We start from the raw sequence: 25,118 nt of genomic DNA, 5'->3' as shown, positions 1-25,118 counted from the left end.
GCAGAGCTGAAGTCGAGGAAGAGCATCCTCACATAGCTCCCCTGGTGTTCAAGGTGGGTCAGTGCAGTGTGAAGAGCAGTGTCGATGGCATCCCCTGTAGACCTATTTGCTCTGTAGGCAACCTGGTGTGGGTCGAAGGTGGGTGGGAGGCTGGCTTTGATGTGCTGCAGGACCAGTCTCTCGAAGCACTTTGTGATGACCGGTGTGAGTGCTACCGGACGGTAGTCGTTAAGACCGCTGATGACAGACTTTTTCGGCAGTGGGATGATTGTGGCGGACTTCAGGCAGGGAGGGATGGTGGATTTTAAAAGGGACAGGTTGAAGATTTTTGTGAAGACCTCAGATAATTGGTCTGCACATTCCCTCAGCACTCTGCCCGTCACACCATCGGGGCCTGCAGCTTTCCTGGGATTCACTGCTCTGAGCACGCGCTTAACATCATACTCCTGCACAGTGAAGGTGTTGCTGTCAGGTGCTGGAGAGGGTGTTATGTCTGCCACTGTAGCTTTCACCTCGAAACGAGCAAAGAAACAGTTAAGTTCCTCTGCCAGCGAGGCGTCGCCGTCGGCAGTCGTGCGGTTGCTGGTCTTGTAGTTGGTGATGTGCTGGATGCCTTGCCATACCCGCCGTGGGTCATTGTTGGAAAAGTGGTCCTCAATCTTCCTCTTGTAGGACGCTTTGGCATCCTTGATGCCTCTCTTCAGGTTGGTTCTAGCAGCACTGTATAGAGCTCTATCACTAGACCTGAAGGCGGTGTTACGGTCCTTGAGGAGAGCCCTGACATCCTTTGTCATCCAGGGTTTTTGATTGGGATACAACCGGATGCGTTTGTCGACGGTGACATTGTCAACACAGTTTTGGATGTAGCAAAGTACAGTTGATGTGTACTCCTCCAAGTCCTGATCCTCAAAAATATCCCAGTTGGTCCTTTCGAAGCAATCCTGCAGCTGCGAGGAAGCTCCTTCAGGCCATGTCTTAACAGTCTTTATGGTGACTGGAGCTTTCCTCCTGAGTGGGGTGTATGCTGGAGTTAGGAATATGGACAGGTGATCTGACTGCCCCAGGTGTGGTAGTGGTGCAACATGCAACTGGTTCAGTAATATTTAAAACGAAAACTACTAACTTTACTAGTTAATTACTGTGCTGTTTGTTGCTTGGTCTTTTTCTCAATGCAAAAATACATCTGGTGGAATTAAATTATCTCTGCTTGTATTAGTTTACATTTCCCACATGGATGACATTCCGCATTCATAGTTTGGCGAAAGGGAATCTTTAAATTTTCTAGTTCTCTTTGCCAGAAGTTGGAAGAACGCATTTAATGTAAAAGAAATCAAATACAGAACAGTCCGAAGAAGGATTCCAACCTGAAACATCCCATTCCTCTCTCCAGTGATGCTGCCTGGCCTGCTGAGTTACTCCAGCATTTTGTGTCTAACTTCGGTATAAACCAGTATCTGTGGTTCCTTCCTACACAAAATGATTCTTTGATGATAATATCCCACAAGAGAAGATACACAAAAATTGCTGGAGTAACTCAGCGGGACAGGCAGCATCTCTGGATAAAAGGAATGGGTGACGTTTCGGGTTGAGACCCTTCTTCAGACGTCACCCATCCCTTCTATCCAGAGATACTGTCTGTCCCGCTGAGTTACTCCAGCAATTTGTGTATCTTTGGTGTAAACCAGCATCTGCAGGTCCTTCCTACTCATTTTGTCTTATCCCACAAGGGTATTGATATTTAGGAATGGAGTTACATACCTTTGACCATTCTCCAGTTCGCCATTTGTAGCAGTTGGAATGATCCTCACACTCCTCTTCCTCTCTGGGCTTCGCTGCAAGATCACATTTGTTTCGAGGGTTGGTGCAATTCACTGTCCTTAGATGGGTTCCTCGACCACAGTCCGATGAACACTACAGGGATTGCTCAAGGTTAGCGCTTCCAATCTCCATTCACACCTCAAATCAACATACGATGAGCATTTGATGACACTTGGGCCTCTACTCTTGGAGTTTAGAAGGATGAGGAGGGACCTCATTAAAACGTATCGAAAAGTGAAAGGCTTGGCTAGAGTGGATATGGCGAGGATGTTTCCACTAGTGGGAGAATCTAGGACCAGAGGTCATAGCCTCAGAATTAAAGGACATTCCATTAGGAAGGAGATGAGGAGGAACTTCTTTAATCAGAGGGTGGTGAATCCATTGCCACTGAAGGTGTGGAGGTCATGTCAGTGGATATTTTTACAGCAGAGATAGATAGATTCTTGATCAGTATGGGTGTCAGGGTTTATGGGGAGAAGGCAGGAGAATGGGGTTAAGAGGGAAAGATAGATCAGCCATGATTGAATGATGGAGTAGACTTGATGGGCCAAATGGCCTAATTCTGCTCCTATCACTTATGAACGTATCATACTCAATGTAAATACTTGTGTTCATACACTGGCATATGTATGTCCTGCAAGGTACGAGTGTCACTAATCCCACAAAAAGGCTACACTTCTTAACTGTTGCAAACCAGGACTTATAGAGAGGAGAAAGGAGATGAACGGGGTAGCGTGGCAGTGTTGACAATGCTGTTTTACCAATAAAGACACAAAGTACCGGAGTAACTCACTGCGTCAGGCAGCATCTCTGGAGAACATGGGTAGGTGACGTTTCGTGGGAAACATTGCCTGTCCATGTTTTCCAGAGATGCTGCCTGACCCACTAAGTTACGCCAGCACTTTGTGTCTTATCAGGTAGAGAATGGCTGGCAGTAGTGTGTTTTTTCTTGCCATTAGATTAAGCAACAAAGATAAAGATGGCTCTACATCATTACCACATTAGGTAGCAGCTCAATCAATTGGAGTCCACTACCACACAGGAGACCATTTGATTGATCCTACCAATTCTGGTTCTTCGAAGGAACTAACTTTTAATTCTATTTGCTCAATCTCTTTGCACCAACCTTACAAATATTTCTCCTTCGGTTCTTAATCAAATCTCTTTTGAAAGCTTCTGCTGAATCGGCTTCTCTCCCTCTTACAGGCAGTGCATCCCAAACCCTGACAACTTACTGCACAAATATAAATCTTCTCAACTCTCCAATGATTCTATTGGAAATCCACCAAATTCAAAATTCTTCACACGTCTGACATCTGAAACATTACTCCCACACTGTTCATTTCTTGACCCTGACCATTCCCATCTGTATTTCACGCAGGACACAAGATGCTGGAGTACCACAGCGGATCAGGCAGCACCTCTGGAGAAAAGGAATAGTTGGCGTTTCGGGTTGAGACCCTTCTTCAGACTGAAGAAGGGGGTCTCGACCTGAAATGTCACCTATTCCGTTTCTCCAGAGATGCTGCCTGACCCGCTGAGTTATTCCTGCAATTCGTGTCTCTCTTCGGTGTAAACTAGCATCAGCAGTTCCTTCCTGCACATGCATGTCAAGCAAATTTTTCCTTTTTATTTTTCAGATTTCCAATGCTTGTGACTTTCTTTATCTCTCAGCAGCCTGCCCTGAATTAAGGCCTCTCCCAATCCATCGTCTCACACTCAGCTTGAATGGTTGGCCTGGGATCAACATCAGAGTTAAAGCAACCGGCCGAGATGACTTTGGAAATCTGAGCACGTTAAATTGACCGGCTGCCATCCCAGTCTCCAACTTCAATTGGCGCAGTTAACATCGTTTAACTGAAGGTTTTACTGAGAAGTTATAAAACAGGATTGTGGATTAAAGAGCACTCAAAAAAACAAAATCTTTGATTAATCAGGAACATGTGTCTGAGATTAAAGCAAACACAAACACGATAAACCTGATGAAGGAGAACACATCGACATCTCAGTTCAATCCGTTGGTAGCTGGCAGACTGTGGATTAAGTGGAGGATTTGAGATAACCGCAAAAGTCTGTACCCTGCGGCCTGCCATTACAGGTATGAGAGATGACAAATAGGAGCACGCATTGCTTCAGATGAAAGCAAAAGATACCGAAACGCCAACGGATGTGGAGCTGAAATAGAACTTCCTCCACATCAAGAGCTGCTTTCCTACTTGTCTGACATATATGCAGTAAAGACGTCCAACTGAAACTAAATACTGCTTCGATTTATTCACAAAATGCTGGAGTAACTCAGCAGGTCAGGCAGCATCTCGGGAGAGAAGGAATGGGTGACGTTTCGGGTCGAGACCCTTCTGAGTTACTCCAGCATTTTGTGAATAAACCGATTTGTACCAGCATCTGCAGTTATTTTCTTATACTAAATTCTGCTTCTGCAGGTCAAAACTGACTTAAATTCACATTGGAAATCAAAGCTTGGTTCCCATTCAAAGTAGTTCACAGGGAGAGGTTACTGGTGTCAGGCCACAGGAGCTCCTGTTATTGCACAAGTCGAAGGTGGACACTCTGACTCCTTTCTCCATCTAGTGATCCCTAGGATTTCTAGAAACGACGGATTTAAGGTGTCTTCCATCCAGAACTGTGACACAAACAGGGAAGTGCAACAAAGGTAATGTGACGAAGGACGGCACAACAGTGCAGCAAGTGGAACTGCTGGAAGGAGTGCAGAGCTGTAGGGAGAGGTTGGACAAGCTAGGACTTTATTACATGGGAGCACAGGAGGCTGAGGGATGATCTTATAGCGGTATATAAAATCATGAGGGGGAATAGATAAGGTGAATGCAGTGTCTTTTACCCAGAGTTGATAAATCAAAAACCACATGACATAGGTTTAACATGGGAGGGGAAAGATTTGATTGGAACCTAAGGGGCAACCTTTTCACTCAGAGGCTGATGGGTATGTGGAATATGCTGCCAAAGATGGTCGTTGGGGTAGTTACTAGAATAGGATTTAAAAGATACTTGAACAGGTGCATGGATAGGAAAGGTTTAGAGGGATTTGGGTCCTACGGGCAAATGGGACTAGCTTAGATGGGGCAGCTTGGTCGACATGGACAAATAGGGCCCCAGGGCCTGTTTCCGTGCTGTGTGACTCTATGCTGCCCACAGCGACATTGATGCGTTCAATCCTGATCTCGGTTACTGTCTTTGTGGAGTTTGCATATTCTCACACCAGTTGGATGGGTTTCCTCCCTACCTCAAAACACATGCAGTTTGGTATGTTCATTGTCCGCTGTAAATTGCCTTTGGTGTGCAGGTGGATGGTAGGATCTTGGTGGAGTTAATGGGAATGTGGGGAGAAAAAAGTGGGATTAACATGGATTTGATGTAAATGTGTGGTTGGTGATTGGTGTGGGTTTTATGAAATTAGATCTGAAATTATGAAATTGTGGAACATTATGATTAAAATATGCTGCATGAATCAACCGTCAGGCCTTAACTCTGAAAAGAGTCTCTTGTCCAGAGTGGAGGAATCGAGGACCAGAGGGCATAGGTTTAAGGTGAAGGGGGAAAGGAATCTGAGGGGCAACTTTTTCACACAAAGGGTGTTGGTGTATGGCACTGTTGGGGCAGGTAGTTGAGGCGGGGACTATTGCAATGTTTAAGAAGCAATTAGACAAGTACATGGATATGAAAGGTTTAGAGAGATATGGGCCAAACGCAGGCAAGTGGGAGTGGTGTAGATGGGACATGTTGGTCAGAGCGGGCAAGTTGGCCAAAGGGCCTGTTTCCACACTGTATGACTTTATGACTCTAAACACGCTATACAGTAAAATGTGAATAAATCTAAAAATGAACCTTTGGTTTATGGGACTACACTGATGAACACAATTCTTATAATGATTGCAAAGAAACTGATTCACTGACAGGCAGAGAGAGAGTGTGCGTGGGGTTACAGTGAGATTCACCGTTGCACAGCTCATGTAACAAGATGCAAGCGTGGACTTTATGTTTATTCGTTAAGAAGCGTGTACCTTTGACCAGTCCGAGGCTTCCCATATTGTGAGGCATTCACGGCCTTCACAGCCCTGCACCACAGACAGCCTTGGACCAAGGCAGTAGAGGCTTCTTGTGTTGAAATACGTGCCGTTTTGTAGCTGATAGACACAGGTCACATTCCGAACCTGAGTTCCTTTACCACAGGTCCTGGAGCACGGAGACCAATTGCCTCCGACCCACCTGAGTCAAAAGAAAATCAAGTCTGCATCTCAATCATTGCCAAAATAGACCAATCATGTTACCCTTTCCAAAACAGAAGCAACGATCAAAAGTAGATTATGGAAGAGTTCTTTCTTTTCGTCGATTGCATCTATTCAGATTTTCAGTGTTTTCTTTTCTCAAACTAGTTCAATAAAAAAGGAGACAGGTGTCTGGATTGCACAGTCAAGGAGAATGTTGGAGGCAGGTTTAGAGGCACAAAGTTCAAATGCGAGCTGGAATGGGACACAGAGAATGCGGGTGGAGTGGGACCAGCTGCAAACACTGTACACAGGATCGCCAGATACTGATTTTAGAGAGGACAGTGAAGTCAGGCAGTGACCACATCACTGGGAGCAGTGCTGGTTTCAGCTAATCCCGGTTCTGAAGTTAATCCTCTTCGATTCATCTAGTTTGAGGACAAGACTGGGTACTGCGATAAATTCTTAGTAAAACATCCACATCTCTTTTGACTCATTCATTTTTAGGGCAATGTTTATACACGTGCATATGACAGCTCATCGGAGCTTCACAACGAACAAGCTTTAAAAAGCCATAACTAATTGCAATCAGATTGGGCTTCTTTTTAGATCCCAGCTCTCCAACACTAAAGCCTGGCGCTAGATTCAGTTGAAACTTCAATGTAGCGCGGAGAGAGTGGATGAAGCTTTAAAAAAAATGTTGTAATGGTTCAGGCCTATTGTTCGATGAGTTGGGAATTATTCTTATATCTTGGCCAATATCCCTCATTTGAAACAGTGGAACCAGGAACTATATGTCACCTAGTTATCTGTCGTGCACATTCACCCATGTAATGGCCCCATAGCAGAAGTGCCCACATCGCGGGGCTGGAAACTGGAAGTGTCCTGAGCTAATTCTGCTACCACCATCATCTATTGCTCCCGCTGATTGTCGCCGGAAGCTTGCGTCCTTTTCAGGACAGACGATGACAGTGATGCCAACATTTGAAACATGGATGATGGAAACGAAAGAAGAAGAAGACATGCACCCCACAACCAATCCTTGATTTGTGAATTTCCGTTTAATCTCCAAAGACATTTTGGGTACATGTCATTGATTTATGAATCTGTTTTTTGCAATAATGAATGGGTTGCCACTCTCAGCAATCTGTAAAAAACTGTTCCAAAATGCCGAAATACATTTTGCCCTGCCTTATTGATTTACAAATTTTTGCCTGCATTTTGATCAAATGTTTTCCTGGAATGTGTTTCTTATGTAAAGTATAGAATGGCCATATCCTAACAATAAGGATAAATTCTTATTTATCTGTGACTTCTGGAGCTGCCACTTGTTGTTTATTCTGTTTTAAAACTGTTCTAATTTGTTTCATTGGGTTGTTTAAATTAATACTGACTAGCTAATTAATTTATTGCATTGTATGGGAGGCGCATTTCCAATCTCGTTGTACCCCTGTACAATGACAATAAAGATATATTGCATTGTATATTGTATTGTATTGTATAAGCAACACATAAAGCAATTGACTGCAGTCGATAAACTACACATTAAAAACACTGGGCCCTCTGTAAACGGAAGCTGTCAATGCAGATTGTTATCTGTGGGAATTAATGCCCAAGTGACTTGGGCTCTGGCAGCTTATTTTCGCAGTAGCGGCACTTACCATGACTGGCACGGATGTATGTTGCATTTCCGGACTTGTGGATCAATGCGAGCCAGGTGCCGGCAGTAGCTGTCGTTCGTTACTGTCAAGGTCTTGTTGACAATCTTGGCGCAGCGGACAATTGTTCTGCGCTCCCCTGAAAACAACGGAGGGAAGAAACGCCAGTGATGTGAGTTTGTTCAAGCATTGGACCTTGATATTCACCTGCATTACACCGGAGAAACAGTCATAAAAACAAACAATAATAGTGCAAAAAGACCAAACCAATGCTCCCAATGACCCTGTAATGGGTTAAATCAGCTACTATGGAGTGAAGCAATCCAGTGCATGTCACTGGGTGTCCTGGCCCATATCACAACCATCATCTGTTCACTTTTTCCTGAGATATTCATGTTCACTGGCATCATTCCTCCAGCGTCAACCTTGTCCGCGTGGCATCAATAGTGGTGCGATGGCCAAAACTTGCCGTCGACCAGATACTCAACCATTGGTGAGAGGTGAGAGCTGCTGGTCGTCCCCAGAAGAAGCACCTTTCACGAACGCTGAAGGAACAACTTCAGTTGCGGGGCCCGTCACTACAAGTCTGCATTCACAGAGTTGCTTACAATCAGCTCACTCTGCACTCTGCTCACACTCAACACCCTCCCCGCCGTCAATCTCCAAATGCTTTGCCACAACCAAGCCGCCTTCTGCTGCCCGCTGGCCCAGGATGACACGGGTCTCCAACTCGCTCCTCACAGGCACCGCACAGGTGCACACGGACCCGGCCACAGCAACCCATCCACCCAGGCTTCACATGGAGACCACAGGTCGGTGCGGTGGTGCAGCTAGTAGAGCTGCTGCCTCACAGCTCCAGTGACCTGGGTTCAATCCTGACCTCGGGCGCTGTCCGCATGGAGTTTGCATGTTCTCCCTGTGACCGCGCGGGTTCCTCTTGGGTGCTGTGTGGATGCCTTCCTCCCAAATGCCAGAGACATGCAGGTTGGTGGATTACTTGGCTGCTGTAAATTGCCCCGAGAGTGCAGGTGAGTGGTAAAATCTGGAGGGAGTTGATTGCAATCCTGGGAGAATATGTTTCAGGTAAAATGAGTGGGGGAATTGGATGGATGGGATTGCTCTGTGAGTCAACGGAGATTCGATGGGCTGAATGGCCTGCTACATCATGAGGGAATATTGAGCCGTGCTGGGACTTCTATCTCCTGAGGAGCAATGTTTCTGCAGGCTGCCCTCCACAGTGTGGGTCTCACTCACAGGTGAGCTGAGGAAACGCTCCCCCTCGTGCCTGCACTGCTGTCCCAGTGGAAGTTAGGGTCCTCCTCCCTCAGCCCCAGGACCGTCCCCGAAAGCACCTGCTGACGTCCGTCACACCTCACGGTCTGCTGATCGATGGGAGGGGGTCACTCATCCTCCCCACTCCACAAGGACTGGTTCAACCCCTTCCCCCTCCTCTCCCCCCAACTCCTCCCCATCCCCCTGCAGTCGCTCAGAGACTGTGCTCAGATCCTAACAGAGGACCTGACTGAGCCTCCACCCAAGTGTGCCTGGTTGTGGTCCTGTGGTCCTGTTTCCCCCTCCCTTTCCCCCTCCACTTAGACTGATGTGATCCACCAGTCCCTTGAGATCGCTGAATGTGCAACCCTCTCCCAGCCATTCAGGAAACTTTGGAGCAAGCATGATGAAGGAAGCATCACTCTCCAGGAGCCGGCAGAGTGCTTCGAATGGTGTGACTCTGTAGTTTCAAGGGGCACCTGAAGAGCCATCAGCCGTGTGTCTGAGACTTGTGCAGCTGTAGAGAAATTCATCTTGAGCTTTTCAACAGCACTTGCTGTTTCTGAGCCAGCATGGAGTCAGAATTTGGAACCTGACAGTGGCAATTTTAAACAATGATACTGAATTGTTTGACTGTAGAGGATTTAACACGGTATTTGGGAGACAGCCAATGGTGATTCATTGCTGAAGGAATGGCGCTGATTAGTTTCTGGAACTAGGTTTCTGCATTCAATCTCTGAAGCTGCCTCTCTGTATAATTCAACCACAGTGGTGCAGTGGTAGAGTTGCTGCCTTACAGCACCAGAGACACGGGTTCGATCTGGATTATGGGTGCTGTCTTTATGGAGTTTGTACATTCGCCCTATGACCCAGTGGGTTTTCTCCAGGTCCTCCGATTCCCTCCCACACTCCAAAGACATACAGGTTTGTAGGCTTTGGTGAAAATTGTAAATTGGCCCTAGTGTGTTTGGTGTGTGGGCGTGATCGCTGTTTGGCACAGACTCGGCGGGCCAAAGGGTCTATTTCTGTGCTGTATCTCTAAACTAAACTAAACTAAACTAAACTAAACTGGGCACAATGACGTGGAGAAAATCACATTGTATTGACGTACCTGACAGGATGTTCTAATGCCATCAATCGTAGGACAATTGCCACGGAATTTCACAACCTGCAATGATGATGTGCAGCAAAGGAAAGTGGGGAATAATGTGATTCTTGCTCAGGCAGGCTACGATAGAAAGCCCTTCTTTCCGCGATTCCGGTCGGCACATGTGGACTGAGTACCTGAGGTTCGCTGCTGGGAAATTGCAGTTTTGAGGAAAGATTGGACAGACTGATGTTGTCTTGGAACATAAGTATCTGCAGGGAGTAGTGCACGGAATCACTGAATAGGTAGGACTTAGTTCCCTTAGCCAAAGGATCAAAAACCAGGGACATAGATTTAAAGTAATTGGTAAAAGGATTAGATGGGGGATAAGCAAAGATGTTTTTTTTCAGCCAGAGGGTGATAGAGGTCTTCTTTATAGGTGCTGAAGGCAGCAAGCTTTTTATCTCATTTAAACAATACTTGTGTGTACAGTTGAGGTGCTGTGACCTTCAGGGTACAAACCCAGAGTGGGAAGGTAGGATCGGACTAGGTAGCTCAATTTTGACCGGCACAGTCACAATGGACCAAATGGCCTCCTTCTTGGTCATAGATATTCTATGATTTTTTTTTCATGCATTTGTAAAGCATAAATTTGCTGCTGTGTGATCGGTACGCTTCTCCGCCAGATTATTTGCTCTCCATGTTTCGTGTTAAATACCTCTGTCCATTTTTTTAAAGTCCCAGTCCTTTTTGCTCAGAATATCAAAGAACATCTACTTTCGTTCAGCTGTCAGCACACTTAAACAAGAGAGTATTGTTAAAATGCATTGACAGAGCGTTTGGCCATTTGCTGGTCCTGTCCCACGATTTCAAGCTGCATGGCAACAAATGTTTGCGAGGTCTGGCTGTTGGAAATGGCTCTCCCCTTTCCCTTACCCCTATCCAATATCCACCCAATTTCCTTCAAGGAGAGTTACTGCATCTTTTTCCATCACCCTGTCGGTAAGTATAACCTAGACTGTATCTGGATGACACAGGTATCACACATGCCGCACACTGCACAGGATCGTCAGACCAGGAAGATAGGCACAGAGTGAGGCAGAGGTCGAGAACCTACTGAAACAGATCCACAGAACTGACTTCATACACTTCACCTCCAATTTCCATCCTGCCCTTAAATATACCTGGACTATCTCTGACATCTCCCTCCCGTTTCTGGACCTCACCATCTCCATCACAGGAGACAGACTAGTGACGGACATTTACTACAAGCCCACCGACTCGCACAGCTATCTGGACTACACTTCTTCCCACCCGGTCCCCTGCAAAAAGTCTATCCCCTACTCCCAATTCCTCCGTCTACGCCGCATCTGCGCCCGGGATGAGGTGTTTCAGACTAGGGCTTCCGAGATGTCCTCGTTCTTCAGAAAACGGGGCTTCCCCTCCTCCATTATAGATGAGGCTCTCACTAGGGTCTCTTCTACATCCCGCAGCTCCGCTCTTGCTCCCCCTCCCCCCACTCGCAACAAGGACAAGATCCCCCTCGTTCTCACCTTCCACCCCACCAGCCAGCGGATCCAACATATCATCCACCAACATTTCCGTCACCTACAACAGGACCCCACCACTGCCCATATCTTCCCATCCCCTCCCCTCTCTGCGTTCCGCAGAGACCGTTCCCTCCGTAACTCCCTGGTCCACTTGTCCCTTCCTATCCAAACCACCCCAACCCCGGGCACTTTCCCTTGCAACCGCACGAGATGCAACACCTGTCCCTTTACCTCCCCCCTCAACTCCATCAAAGGACCCAAACAGTCTTTCCAGGTGAGACAGAGGTTCACCTGCACCTCCTCCAACCTCATCTATTGCATCCGCTGCTCTAGATGTCAACTTATTTATATCGGCGAAACCAAGCGCAGGCTCGGCGATCGCTTCGCTGAACACCTGCGCTCGGTCCGCATTAACGCAACTGATCTCCCGGTGGCCCAGCACTTTTACTCCCTCTCCCATTCCCAGTCTGACCTCTCTGTCATGGGCCTCCTCCAGTGCCATAGTGAGGCCGGAAATTGGAGGAGCAGCACCTCATATTTCGCCTGGGCAGTTTGCAGCCCGGTGGTATGAACGTCGACTTCTCCAACTTCAGATAGCTCCTCTGTCCCTCCCTTCCCCTCCTCCTTCCCAGATCTCCCTCTATCTTCCTGTCTCCACCTATATCCTTCCTTTGTCCCACCCCCGACATCAGTCTGAAGAAGGGTCTCGACCCGAAACGTCACCCATTCCTTCTCTCCCGAGATGCTGCCTGACCTGCTGAGTTACTCCAGCATTTTGTGAATAAATCGATTTGTACCAGCATCTGCAGTTATTTTCTTATTCCACAGAACTCCCTCAACTATTAACAAATCCCCCTGTAGACTTCTTCTTCTTTCGTGTCCATCATTCAAATATTACATCACTGTCATCGTTCGTCCTGAAAAGGACACAAGCTTCCGGCGACAATCAGTGGGAGCCAACACTTGTACAGTAGACGATGGTGGTAGCAGAATTAGCCCAGGACACTTCCAGTTTCCAGCCCCGCGACGTGGACACTTCTGCTATGGGCCCCCCTGTAGACTAGTTATTCAGCATTAATTTTTTTTTATGGATGCCATTTAGAGTACAGACAGTTATTGCATAAGGAAAAAGATCAGGAAGGAATTTGAGTGAACAATTTATATATAAAAATGCAGAGTAAATAACATTACCTTTCTACCTTGTTTATAAATTTCCCAGATGCAGACCTGGTTACAGGTTTCTGATCAGCCCTTCTGATCTCGGTGTTGCCCTGTTGTACCCAGTTGTGGACCTACTGTGCCCAGGTGCAGCAGGGTTGGAGACAGGGTAGTAGCACACTTAAACTGATTCACACAGTCCCGGAAGCCCAGTGGCTTAACAGCTCGTAGTGGAGAGTGATGCTCATTTCTCGAAGACGCATTCACACCACAACCGAGTGGTGCCTTTCCCAGAGTCAGCAGGTCACCTGTATGTGATTCAACCCATCTTCACCAAAGCCATGGGCTTCATTTGACAGTAACTCTGGGTAATGGCAGACTGATGGGCAACGGATCCCAGACACTGCAACTATTTGCTAACTCGCGTCAATTCAGGTACCATCCGACTGGCTTAAAACCACAACAGATGTATCAATGAGTGCAAAGAGATGCCACAATGTCAATGAAGCTTCAGTTCAGAGAGAAGTGAAAGGAAGGCCTGGTTTGCTCCCTCGGGTCATACGATAGAACTGAGTGGGAAGTCTCACTGGCTGGTTGGAAATCACTGTTGGAAATCACACTGGCTCATCTTCTTTCATTAGGAACATTGAAACCAGAAGCAGGTGTAGTCCTTTGGTGAATCACTCGCCCTCAATTAATTTCATTACTCATTATCTCAATGGAGTTAACGGGACCTCGCTGTGAAGGAGGAAAGAGCTGCCAGCTTCGCTGCATTATGAAAGTGGCAGCAGCTTAAAAATACTTTATTGATCATGAGGAGTTTTGTAATATCCTGAAGTTATGAAAGAGTCTAAAAGCAATGTCCTCTTTCTAATTGCCTCTGTGCTCTGTAGGGACGCGAATGCCCAATGTAATTGGCCTGCAGAATTATTTGTTTTTAGTGAAGCTCTGATATATTCAGCGGTGATGTTACCTGCACTGTGCCTTCGGGCGTTCGATGCTGTGGGGTGATGTTGGGTCTATTAGCCACTGTTCCCAGTGGAGTTCTGTCTTCCCACCGTTGAGTGCAATTTCAATCATTTGTTCCTGAGAAGTGCCGATGAATAATTTACAGCTAAAAGGTAGAACTTACACCGACTCTGTTTATAGTGAGCCTGAAATAGCCAAGGGCACCACTCTGACTGCACCAGGATTCTCACCACAAAAGCAATTTTATAAAATCTAGTCTTTTGCGTTTAACTCTGAGATTTGATGCCTCCACAAAATGTCTGCTTGGATGGTTGTCAGGGAAGGACAGATTCTTTATCTTTAAAACATTGTTTACTTTCTGCAAGCTCCTGTTTCCTTTGCTATCTGACTGTGGCTTGAAGCCTTCCATTAAGGACATCATAAATAGAAGCAGGAGTAGGCCATTCGACCCTATGCACCTGTTCTAACATTCACTAAAACCAAGGCTGATTTACCTCAGCAACACAGGGCCCCATATCCCTTGATGGTTCCCCTCAATATTGAAAAATCTCTGTCTTGAATATACAGTGTCTGAATCTCCATACCATTCCTGGGTAGTAAACTCCAAAGATTCACCATTCCCCTGGTTGAAGAATGTTCTTCTTTTCTCTGTTACAACCAACCCCTTATTCGGAGACTGACCTCTGGACATTTCAGCCTCTCTGCGTCTACCCTGCCAGGATCTCACAAGGTTTTAGCCTGTTTCAATGTGGTCAACTCACATGTCCAAACTCAGACACGGCTAAGGTCATCAGCCTGCTTAACCTTAATTCTCCCACTGCAAGAGTCAACCAGGTGCACTCTATCACAAGTGTAAGCTTCATTCGGTATAGAGACCAGACATATGCACAATGTTTCAGTTGTGTTCTCATCAAGACCTTACAGGAGTGCAGTAGTTTGCACTTGTACTTAAATCCCGTTTTACCATTCACTCTTCCTACTGTACCTGCTGGGTTCCTTTTCGTTAACCTTCTTACTTTTTTTTTTTTTTTAAATGCACTTGTTAACCTTTTTTCTTGGGGTTTTTGTTGTTTTCTTTTTCTAGGCTAAACATCCCACCGCTGCCACCATGTTGTACTTCGTGGTCCGGTACCTGTTGTACCTTTGTTGTGACTCTGGAAGGACCACGAGTACACATGTTTAAGATGTTATCATGGTGGAGCTTAACTCCAGGCTGTTTATTCCAAGGCCGCCTGGATCCAGAGTGACCGCCTAATCACACCAATCACTTATATACACAGGCATACAAAGTAGTCCTTGGATACACAAAGTAGTCCCAGCAATATCCAATTTTAGGTAACCTTTTACAACTCTATCCCCCTCCCGCTCCCCTTTCTTCCCCCACACCCACCTGGATATATCTACTTCTCCCCTCCCTCTCCCCGTCCACCCACATTCTTTCCTCTAGCTTCAGCATTCGCAACTCTTCAATCCCTTTGTCTCACGCTTTTAATCTCTGTCCTTTGATCTGCCTATCAAATCCCCCCTCGCCTGTGTTCACCTATTAATGCTTTGTCCTGCCCTTCCTCTCTCCCAGCTTTCTTCCCCTGCTCAATAAAATGAGTCCGAAGAAGGGTCCTGACCTGAAACGTCGCTTATCCATCTTCTCCAGAGATGCTGCCTGACCCGCTGAGTTACTCCAGCACTTTGTGTCCTTTTTTGTAAACCAGCATCTGCAGTTCTTTTTATTCTATCATTCACTTTCAATCCCTCAGTTTAGTTAAGGTAGACAAATGAAAGCTATTCCATTGTCTGATGTCAGAGTCATACAGCACTGAAACAGGCCCCTCAGCCAAACCTGCCCATGCTGACCAAGATGCCTACCTGAGCTAGCTCCATTTGCCTGTTTTTGCCCCACATCCATCTATTCTTTTCCATCCACGTACCTGTCCAAATGAAACGAGATGAATTTGGTTTCAAAAGTAAATCTCACTTGAGGGAAGTAAACTCACGGGTTTACAGAGATAAAGGGGTGGAGGGTTGACAAAAGCTGGCTTGGTTACTCTACAGAGAACATGTATTCCTTCTCCAAATTCCTCCACGTTTCTTCTCAAGTTACATCCCACCCAATTCTCTCCTCTTTTTCACACTCCCTCATTCATAATCTCTGGACCATCTAGTCCACACACAATCCTCCCATCACATTTCTCCAGTGAAAACAATGCATAAGGATACAATCAAACGTAATAGAGCAAATCAGACAGTATTATTTATATAAGTACAACTGGAATTTGGGCATATCATTGATATCCCTTGTCGGCCCATGGCAGATGCAAAATGGCAGCTAATTATTTACTTTACCTCCTCCACAGTGGACACTGCAGTTCCCCCAGCCCATGTTTGTCCACAAGTAAAGAGGTTCCAGCGGTTTTTGCATCACATTGCTATCTTCATTTGACTTGTTCACCGGGATTGTGTATTCATAGTGGATGCCATAGCTTCTATCATGGAATAACAGCACCTATTTTGCAAAATAACAGAAATTTGACATAAAGAAAGTTATGACAATAGACAATAGTCAATAGGTGCAGGAGTAGGCCATTCGGCCCTTCGAGCCAGCACCACCATTGAATGTGATCATGGCTGATCATTCTCAATCAGTACCCCGTTCCTGCCTTCTCCCCATACCCCCTGACTCCGCTATCCTTAAGAGCTCTATCTAGCTCTCTCTTGAATGCATTCAGAGAACTGGCCTCCACTGCCTTCTGAGGCAGAGAATTCCACAGATTTACAACTCTCTGACTGAAAAACAGTCATGTAACAGCATTTTAACATTCTGCAGAATAATTCTGTAAATCTGAGAGTTATATTATTGATATTGTTATCAATGTTTTAGGCTTTTTTAAAATCAAAAACAAGACTCACACAATCAATGTTTTTATTTGTCGGCAAAAGTATAACAATTCAGGTGACACTATTAGCTGCTCTAGCCGAGGTGTGGAGCAAGCAGCCAACTAGGATGCATCACCCCTGGTCAGCCATGACCGAGGGGGCCTAAGATTAGCTGCTGTACATCAATTTAGTTTAGTTTGGTTTAGAGATACAAAGCAGGCACTTCGGCCCACCGAGACCACGCCGACCAGTGATCGCTGTACACCAACATTATCCTACACACACTAGGGCCAATTAAACTACAAACCTGTACGTCTTTGGAGCGTGGGAGGAAACCAGAGCACCTGGAGAAAAAAACGCGCAAGTCACGGAGAGAACGTACAAATTCCGTATAGACAGCACCCGTGTTCAGGATTGAACTCGGGTCTCTGGCGCAGTAAGGCAGCAACTCTACCGCTTCGCCACCGTGACGCCCCTCAGTAATTTAGTTTTTAGAGGCGCTCAAACACCATATTGATAGCAAACCGTCACAAAAAAAAACACTGCTCAAAATGAATATTTCTGGCATTTTTATTCTGCCCTTAAGCGATCAATCAGTGGTAAGAACAGTAAGGACTTGTTTTGCCTTAGGATTAAAATCATCTTAAAAATGTAAATCCCACGAAGTGCACCTTGATGGATTTCACGACAAGGTGCTAAAGAATTGGAGGTCAGGCAACTGAGATTTTTGCAGTGACGTTATTGAGAAAATGTCATTCTTTGGAAAGGTCATTCATCTTTTTGACTACACTGATTTAAAAGAAAACACCAATCAGTGGGAGCTACATGTATAAAACAAGTGCCTTTGTAATGGGGACTTTTAAGTCTATACTGTCAAGTCACTTTAGTTAGTTGCTTTCGTCGGTTTGCAGGTACTATTACAATGTTTAAGCAGTTACTATCGCAATGTTTAAGAAACATTTAGACAGGCACATGGATTTGGTAGGTTTAGAGGTGATATGGGCCAAACACAGGCAGGTGGGACTAGTGTAGATGGGACATGTTGGTCAGCATGAGTAAGTTGGGCTAGAGGGCCTGTTTCCATGCTGCACGGATCTATGACACTAAATTCAACTGCCTCTGACATAAGGGAGCCAATGGACAATTAAACTATTCTTGTTGATGTCAAAGCAACCGGGTGCTATTGGTAACTTCAATGATTTCAGCACCAAGGCTGCGCTAATTTTGATTCTCAGGATGTATCAGCAAGTGGCCAATATTGGGAGGCAATTAAGTGGAGTTTTTACCAGCCAAAGCCGGGCATGATTGGAGCACCTACTGGTAGTCATCCAGAAAGTGAATCTAATCTGGGAAAACATGGCGAGCGTCACAACATGGGGAGGATGCAGGCACTTTGATTTTGGACACAACACTGGAGGTTCTGGTGGGGGAGGTCCAGGTGCATCTGCTGGGAGCCCTGAAGTCTGGCAATTATTCACAGGCAGTGAGACCAGGTAGCAGTGCAGATCTATGGCCGATGTTAAGCCCTGAGGATCTAATGAAGTTATGTGGGCTCACACAAATAGGCCAAGGTCAATGAGTCCTTTGGCAGCTGCCAGTTCCTTACAACGACACAGGCTCGGACACTCCGTCATGAGCTGGCAACGAAGCTCATTCAAGATTCATGTACACAGGCTCTATTTGCTGTCTGTGATATATATAAACAACGTGGAATTAAATGTGAGCACCAGGTTAGCAATGGGGTTGATAGTGAGAAAAGAATTAAGTTCTAGGTTGCAGATAGAAATCATTGGAGTGGTTGGGGGGGGGGGCAGCAGAAGCGGGAAGTGGAATTCAGCCCAGGGAAGTATGAAGCCCCTGAGCCGGGCAGACGGGGCAAGGATAATTGATGGGATCCTTAGGAGTGTTGGGGAAGAGAGCAACCTCGGGGATCATGTCTACAGATCCCTGAAAGTAGTGGGTTAGGTGAATAGAGTTGTCGAGAAAATATACAGGATATCTTGCCTTTAGTGTCAGAGGCAGAGTGTACAGAAGCAGGAAACCATATGGAATGTTGGTTTAGACACAGCTAGAGTTCTGTGGACCGTTCTGGTCAATACATTACAGGAAGAGACGGTGCTAGAGAGGTTGCAGCGGAGATTTCCGAGAATGTAGCTACATCCAGGGAATCGAGTTGTGACAAGACATGCCGGGTGCAGTTGTTGTCTGTGGAGATAATCAATTATGAAGGACCATTGCAGGGTGAAGAGGTCAGACCCCAGGGGGAGAGAACAAAAAAGTCAGGATTAGTGGGAATTTATTATTTCAAAGTGGGAGTCTGGAACTCACTGCCTGGAAGGATGGAAGGATGCTGACCTTCCCCGTGTTTTGGGAAGTACCTGGATGAGCAAAAGAAGTCACAGCTGCTGGAGTCATTCAGCGGATCAGGCAGCATCTCTAGAGAACATGGACAGGTGACATTACAGGTCGGGAACCTACTTCAAAAGAGGGTCCGATGAAAGGTCTCGACCCTAAAAGTCACTTATCCATGTTCTCCAGAGATGCAGCCTGACTTGTTGAGTTACTCCAGCACTTTATGGGGTTTTTTTGTAAACCAGCACTTACAGTTCCCTGTTTCTACCAGGACGGGCATTTGAAGAGCCACGACGCAAAGGGCTACGGACTGACAGCTGGGAAATAGGAGTAACACAACCTCCCGGGCAACCAGCACGGACACCACAGGCCCGGTAAATATCAACAATTCTGTGGTCTCTGCAACACATCAGCTGAATAGCATCAATTCTCATCCAATATTCAGAATTTCAATATGGTCCTTGTGTCTGCAGTTAAAGGCTTCCTGGAAACCCACGGATGAACTGATGCAAAGTACAATGGTGGCACAGTGGCCCAGTGGTAGAGCTTCTGCCTCACAGCGCTGGAGACCCGGGTTCGCTCCTGACCATGTGTGCTGCCTGTGTGGAGTTTGCACGTTCTCTGTGTGTCCGCGTGGGTTTTCTCCAGGTGCTCCAGTTTCCTCCCACATCCCAAAGTCATGCAGGTTTGTAGGTTAATTGGCTACTGTAAATTGCCCCTAGTGTGTACGATGCATAAGTGGATAACATAGATCAATGGTCGCCATGGACTTGGTGAACCGAGGAGCTTGTTTCCACAATGTATCTCTAAACTAAAACTAAACTCCAGCATGCTGGCTCCATTTTAATGTGCCACCAGCCTTTGTGTACCTACACTGCAGCCCAGGACATTGCATTTGCCCTTCATTCTCCTCTGGATATTGAAATAGCTGTGTCTTAAATGATTTATTCTCAGAATGTGTCTGTCACTGGGAAGCTGCAGTATGGTGTCCACATCAAGGACTGGGCAGTGAGTAGTGTGAACACTGCCCAGTCCATCACCGGCTCTGACCTCCTCACCATCGAAGGGATTTATCGGAGTCGCTGCCTCAAAAAGACGGCCAGCATCATCAGAGACCCACACCACCTTGGCCACACACTCATTTCACCACTGCAATTGGGAAGAAGGTACAGGAGCCTGAAAACTGTAACTTCCTGGTTCAGGAACAGCTTCTTCCCCACAGCCATCAGGCTATTAAACACTACAACCTCAATAAGCTCTGAACTACAATAGACTATTATTATATGAAAATAACTGCAGATGCTGGTACAAATCGAAGGTATTTATTCACAAAATGCTGGAGTAACTCAGCAGGTCAAGCAGCATCTCAGGAGAAAGGGAATGGGTGACGTTTCGGGTCGACCCGAAACGTCACCCATTCCTTCTCTCCTGAGATGCTGCTTGACCTGCTGAGTTACTCCAGCATTTTGTGAATAAATAGACTATTATTATTATTATTATCATTATTATCATTATTATTATTATTATTATTATTATTATTATTATTATTATTATTATTATTATTATTATAATTATTATAATTATTATTATAATTATTATTATTATTATTATTATTATTATTATTATTATTATTATTATTATTATTATTATTATTATTATTGTTATTATTATTATTGTTATTATTATCATTATTATTATTATCGTTATTATTATTATTATTATTATTATTATTATTATTATTATTATTATTATTATTATTATTATTATTATTATTATTATTTACAGTGTACTATGCTTACATATTCTGTTGTGCTGCAGCAAGTAAGAATGTCATTGTTCTATCTGGGACACATGACAATAAAACACTCTTGACTATTGACATCTACTTGCACTTGTGTACCCCTAAGAAAACTACTGCTTGAAACTGCTGCCTTCAGTAAGGACTATTTCTGCTGGAAATCCCTACCAACGCAGTTAAAATCCATGGTCTTTTACTTCAAAGCAATATATATGTTTTTAAAAAAGCAAAGCCATGCACAAGCTGGAAATCCTCCACACACATCAGGCACCATCTGTGGCAAACCAAGGCGATGTCTCAGATCTGAGGACAGGTCCGACCTGAAGTGTTAACTCCGCGGATGGATGCTGCCTGACCTGCTGAGGATTTCAAGCATTCCTTGTTTCTCAGTCCTTAAACACCTGTTGTAACTCACCACCTCCGGAATCTGGGCCTTGAGGGCATGAACTCGCATGTCAGATTTGAAATTAAACATCCCACACATCCTCAAGACGGTAAGTGCTATGAGATACTGGTGATATAAAAAGAACCACTTACTCTGCTCCAGCGAGCTCCCAGAGACTGTATAAAATCAATTAAAAGCTCATGGCATTTTAACTCGTAAGCAATCTTAACATAAATTGGTCGATGCCCTCTGATTCCAAGGTCTAAGAAATTGTTTCCATTTACAAATTTCTGTCCATAGTTAATGATAAAAAGATGGAGCTGACAGCGCGTAATGGACACAACAATTGAATTAACCCGTATTAACCCGCGTTTTCAAGAGAGAGTTAGATTTAGCTCTTAGGGCTAAGGGAATCAAGGGATATGGGGAAAAAGCCGGAACGGGGTACTGATTTTGGAGGATCAGCCATGATCATATTGATCATGAGTGGTGCTGGTTCGAAGGGCCGAATGGTCTACTCCTGCACCTGTTTTCTATGTTTCTATGTATTTTAACCTAAAATAATACGCATTAAACCGCTACTGATAACAGCAGCTTAAAAATGTGAAGCTTAAAGTTATTGCATGAAGTAATAACTTACCCCTGTACCTTCAACTACTGGAGGGCATTACTTGGAGAGGGGCAAAGTTTGGAGAGGAGCTGAGTGGAGCATGTTTTTTTTACACAGAGGGAGGTGAGTGGCTGGAAGTGCTGCCAGGGGGTGATAGCTGAGGCAGATGTTGGCATTTAAGAGGCGTTTCGATATGCACATGGGAGGGAGGGAGGGATGGAGGGAGGAGGGAGGTTTCACCGAGGGGTGGATATGCAGGGAATGGAGGGATATGGATTATGTGCAGGCAGATAAAAGTTGGTCATGGCCATCGTGTTCAGAACAGACATTGTGGGCTCGATGGCCTTTTTCCTTCGAGTACTGTTCTATGTTCTGAAGCTATTTCATAATGTTCCTAATCCTTAAACTGAACTCAACTCAACTCAAGAAGGGCTCTGAAGAAGGGTCCCGGCCCGAATTGTCACCCATCCTTTTTCTCCAGATGCTGCCTGACCCGCTGAGTTACTCCAGCACTTAAGTGTCTATCTGCAACTCAATCAACTAAACATTGTAAGTTAAAGGTGTCCTGGATGTATACACCATGTGCTATATTTGTGTAGCTATCTGAAGGTGAACTAGCAATTGTGAGACAAGGGGGTGAAATCCCAATTTTTGATTTAGAGATACAGCGCGGAAACAGGCCCTTCGGCCCACCGGATCCGTGCCGCCCAACGATCCCCACACATTAACACTATCCTACACCCACTAGGGACAATTTTTACATTTGCCCAGCCAATTAACCTACAAACCTGTACGTCTTTGGAGTGTGGGAGGAAACCGAAGATCTCGGAGAAAACCCACGCAGGTCACGGGGAGAACGTACAAACTCCGTACAGTACAGCACCCTTAGTCAGGATTGAACCTGAGTCTCCGGCGCTGCATTCGCTGTAAGGCAGCAACTCTACTGCTGCACCACCGTGCCGCCCAAGTTCAGAAACCGAATGTTTGCCAAGTTCAGAAACCGAATGCAGTGAATGTGTGAGACTCTGGTGACGTGGGTCACAACATTCACTCCACTGTCAGCGACACACAATGAACCCTGGCGACTCCCCAAAAGCAAAATGCCGCAGAGGCTGGAGATCTGCATGAAAACAGGTAACACTACCAGCTCTCAGCAAGTCTGGCAGCATCTCCACACTGTTGACACTTGATGCCCAGTGAAATAATCAGAGAACTTTGGGGCAACTGGGGAAGAGGATTAAATGCAGCTTTACCAACTCTTCTTAAATCCCAACACGAAATGTCTTGACAGTATAAAAGACTAAAAAGCAGCTTTAAAACTGAATGTTATTTCCTGAACCAATCTGTTCCCTGGCAGAATGTCACTACTCCTTTCCTCTCTCAATGTCCAGTACGGATCAGAACACCGATGGGCGATCGTTTCGCTGAAAACCTTCGCTCAGTCCGCTTTGACCTAACTGATCTCCCGCTTGCCAAACACTTTAATTCCCCTTCCCATTCCCAAACTGACCTTAATGTCCTAGGCCTTCTCCATTGTCAGAGTGAGGCCAAATGCAAATTAGAGGAACGGTACCATATATTTTGCTTGGGCAGCGTACACCCCAGTGGTATGACTATTGATTTCTCTAACTTTGTAACCCCTGCATTCCCCCTCTCTCCATCCCACCCCCACCCAAGTCGTACCAGCTTCAAAATCGTCTTGTTGAGCCTCATTGTCTGTACTCGTTCCCACCGAGGCCACAGCTAACAATGGCCTGTTTCCTTTATCATCGTTACTTTATTTTGCATATCTTTCGTTCATTTCTTCTATATCTCTCCACATCGTCGTCTATATCCCTCGTTTCCCTTTCCCCTGACTCTCAGTCTGAAGAAGGGTCTCGCCTCGAAACGTCACCTATTCCTTTTCTCCAGAGACGCTGTCTGAACCGCTGAGTTACTCCAGCTTTTTGTGTTGATCACGAATGAATTAATATTCTCATCACGTCAGGGAAATCTTGTCAAATTAGTCACCGCTGAAATAAGGTGGTTTCCACCTGTGAGGCATCCCGACATCAACATGCAACAAAAAAGGTCAACCCGAGATCTCAAGCTTTAACGATATCCTAAATTTACGGATGATCCACTGGGATCTCAGCATTCCGAAAGCAATGATAGAGAGCGAGAGAGATACCATTAAGTGAAGCGCTGTTTTGGTCGGCCCCTTGGCAGACATCTTCTCCCACAGTCCCCGCCTCACATAATGCACTGTGGTTCCAGCCATTGGAAACTCGCCAGGCAGCTCGATCTTCCAGTCACTGTTGATGGATTGTTTTGTGGAGTCTTTTAACGCTGGCGAAAGAAAGACAACAAACTGATTTAGTCCGCAGACATTTTGTGGCCAAATATCTTTTTCTTCTTTTGAGAGAAATCAGCACATAGCTGCAGGGAAACAATGGATGAGAATCGTTATCTCCCAAAACTATCATTCAAAAAAATTAGAGTGTCTAACATGTGTGTGTGTGTGTGTGTGTGTGTGTGTGTGTGTGTGTGTGTGTGTGTGTGTGTGTGTGTGTTTGTGTGTGTGTGTGGGGGGAGTGGGGAATTAAGTGTGTGTGTGGTTGTGTGAAGAATTAAGGTGTGTGTGTGTTTGAGTGTATATGTGGAGTGTGTGTGTGCTCTTTGTGTGTGTGGAGGTAGGTTTATGTGCATATGGGATGTGTGTATGTGTATTTGGAGTGTTTGTGGGTGTATGGTGCGTGTGTGAGTGTGATGTGTGCACGCTTGTGTGTGTAGTGTATGTGAATGTGGGTATGAGTGTATGGTGTCTGTAGGTATATGGTGTGTGTGTGTGTGTATGTGTGTGTGTGTGCGCGTGCGTGTGTGATGTGTGTACTTGTGTGTGTGTGTGTGTGTGTGTAGTGTATGTGTATGGTGTCTGTAGGTATATGGTGTGTGTGTGTGTGTATGTGCGTGTGTGATGTGTGTACTTGTGTGTGCGTGTAGTGTATGTGCAAGTGTGTTGGGTGTGTGTGTATGGTATGTGTGTGTGACACGTGTGCAGGGATTATTGTCAGCCCCTTGCTTCTGGTTTGTGCTCCGATGCAGATGATGAAACCAGGAGCAGGCCAGTGGCTCGCAGTTGTTTGAGGTCACCATCTGGCTGTTCTGTAAAACAGCCAGTTGGCCACGGCTCCAGACAGCTAGACATCCTCAAGACACGAGGCTGTCAGATGGCCTGGTTGAAACTGTTCACCAAATCCATCAATATTAAGCAGGTTATGAATTAAGCAGGTTATGTTTGTATAGTTTGGCCTATAGAGCATGTCCCACAATCTCTCGATTAACACATTACACAAAGAAACGTAAGGAC

The 25,118-nt window shown here is 45.5% G+C and overlaps 1 protein-coding gene across 1 annotated transcript in view; it reads right to left on the bottom strand.

Moving 5' to 3' along the window:
• Positions 1–25,118, bottom strand: part of adamts17 (ADAM metallopeptidase with thrombospondin type 1 motif, 17) — a 222,727-nt gene that overhangs the window by 20,937 nt on the left and 176,672 nt on the right. The window contains exons 17-21 of the mRNA XM_078427059.1: positions 23,940–24,097; positions 16,094–16,253; positions 7,721–7,856; positions 5,856–6,060; positions 1,759–1,911 (exon numbers count right to left, since the gene is read on the bottom strand). Of these exons, the coding sequence (XP_078283185.1) occupies positions 1,759–1,911; positions 5,856–6,060; positions 7,721–7,856; positions 16,094–16,253; positions 23,940–24,097 (812 nt within the window). The remainder of the gene's footprint in view (positions 1–1,758; positions 1,912–5,855; positions 6,061–7,720; positions 7,857–16,093; positions 16,254–23,939; positions 24,098–25,118) is intronic.

The sequence above is a fragment of the Rhinoraja longicauda genome, chromosome 33, assembly GCF_053455715.1.
Source record: "Rhinoraja longicauda isolate Sanriku21f chromosome 33, sRhiLon1.1, whole genome shotgun sequence".
Classification (NCBI taxonomy): Eukaryota; Metazoa; Chordata; class Chondrichthyes; order Rajiformes; family Arhynchobatidae; genus Rhinoraja; species Rhinoraja longicauda.
Note: the sequence above shows the minus strand (reverse complement) of the source record. Positions and strands in the feature narration are given on the sequence as shown.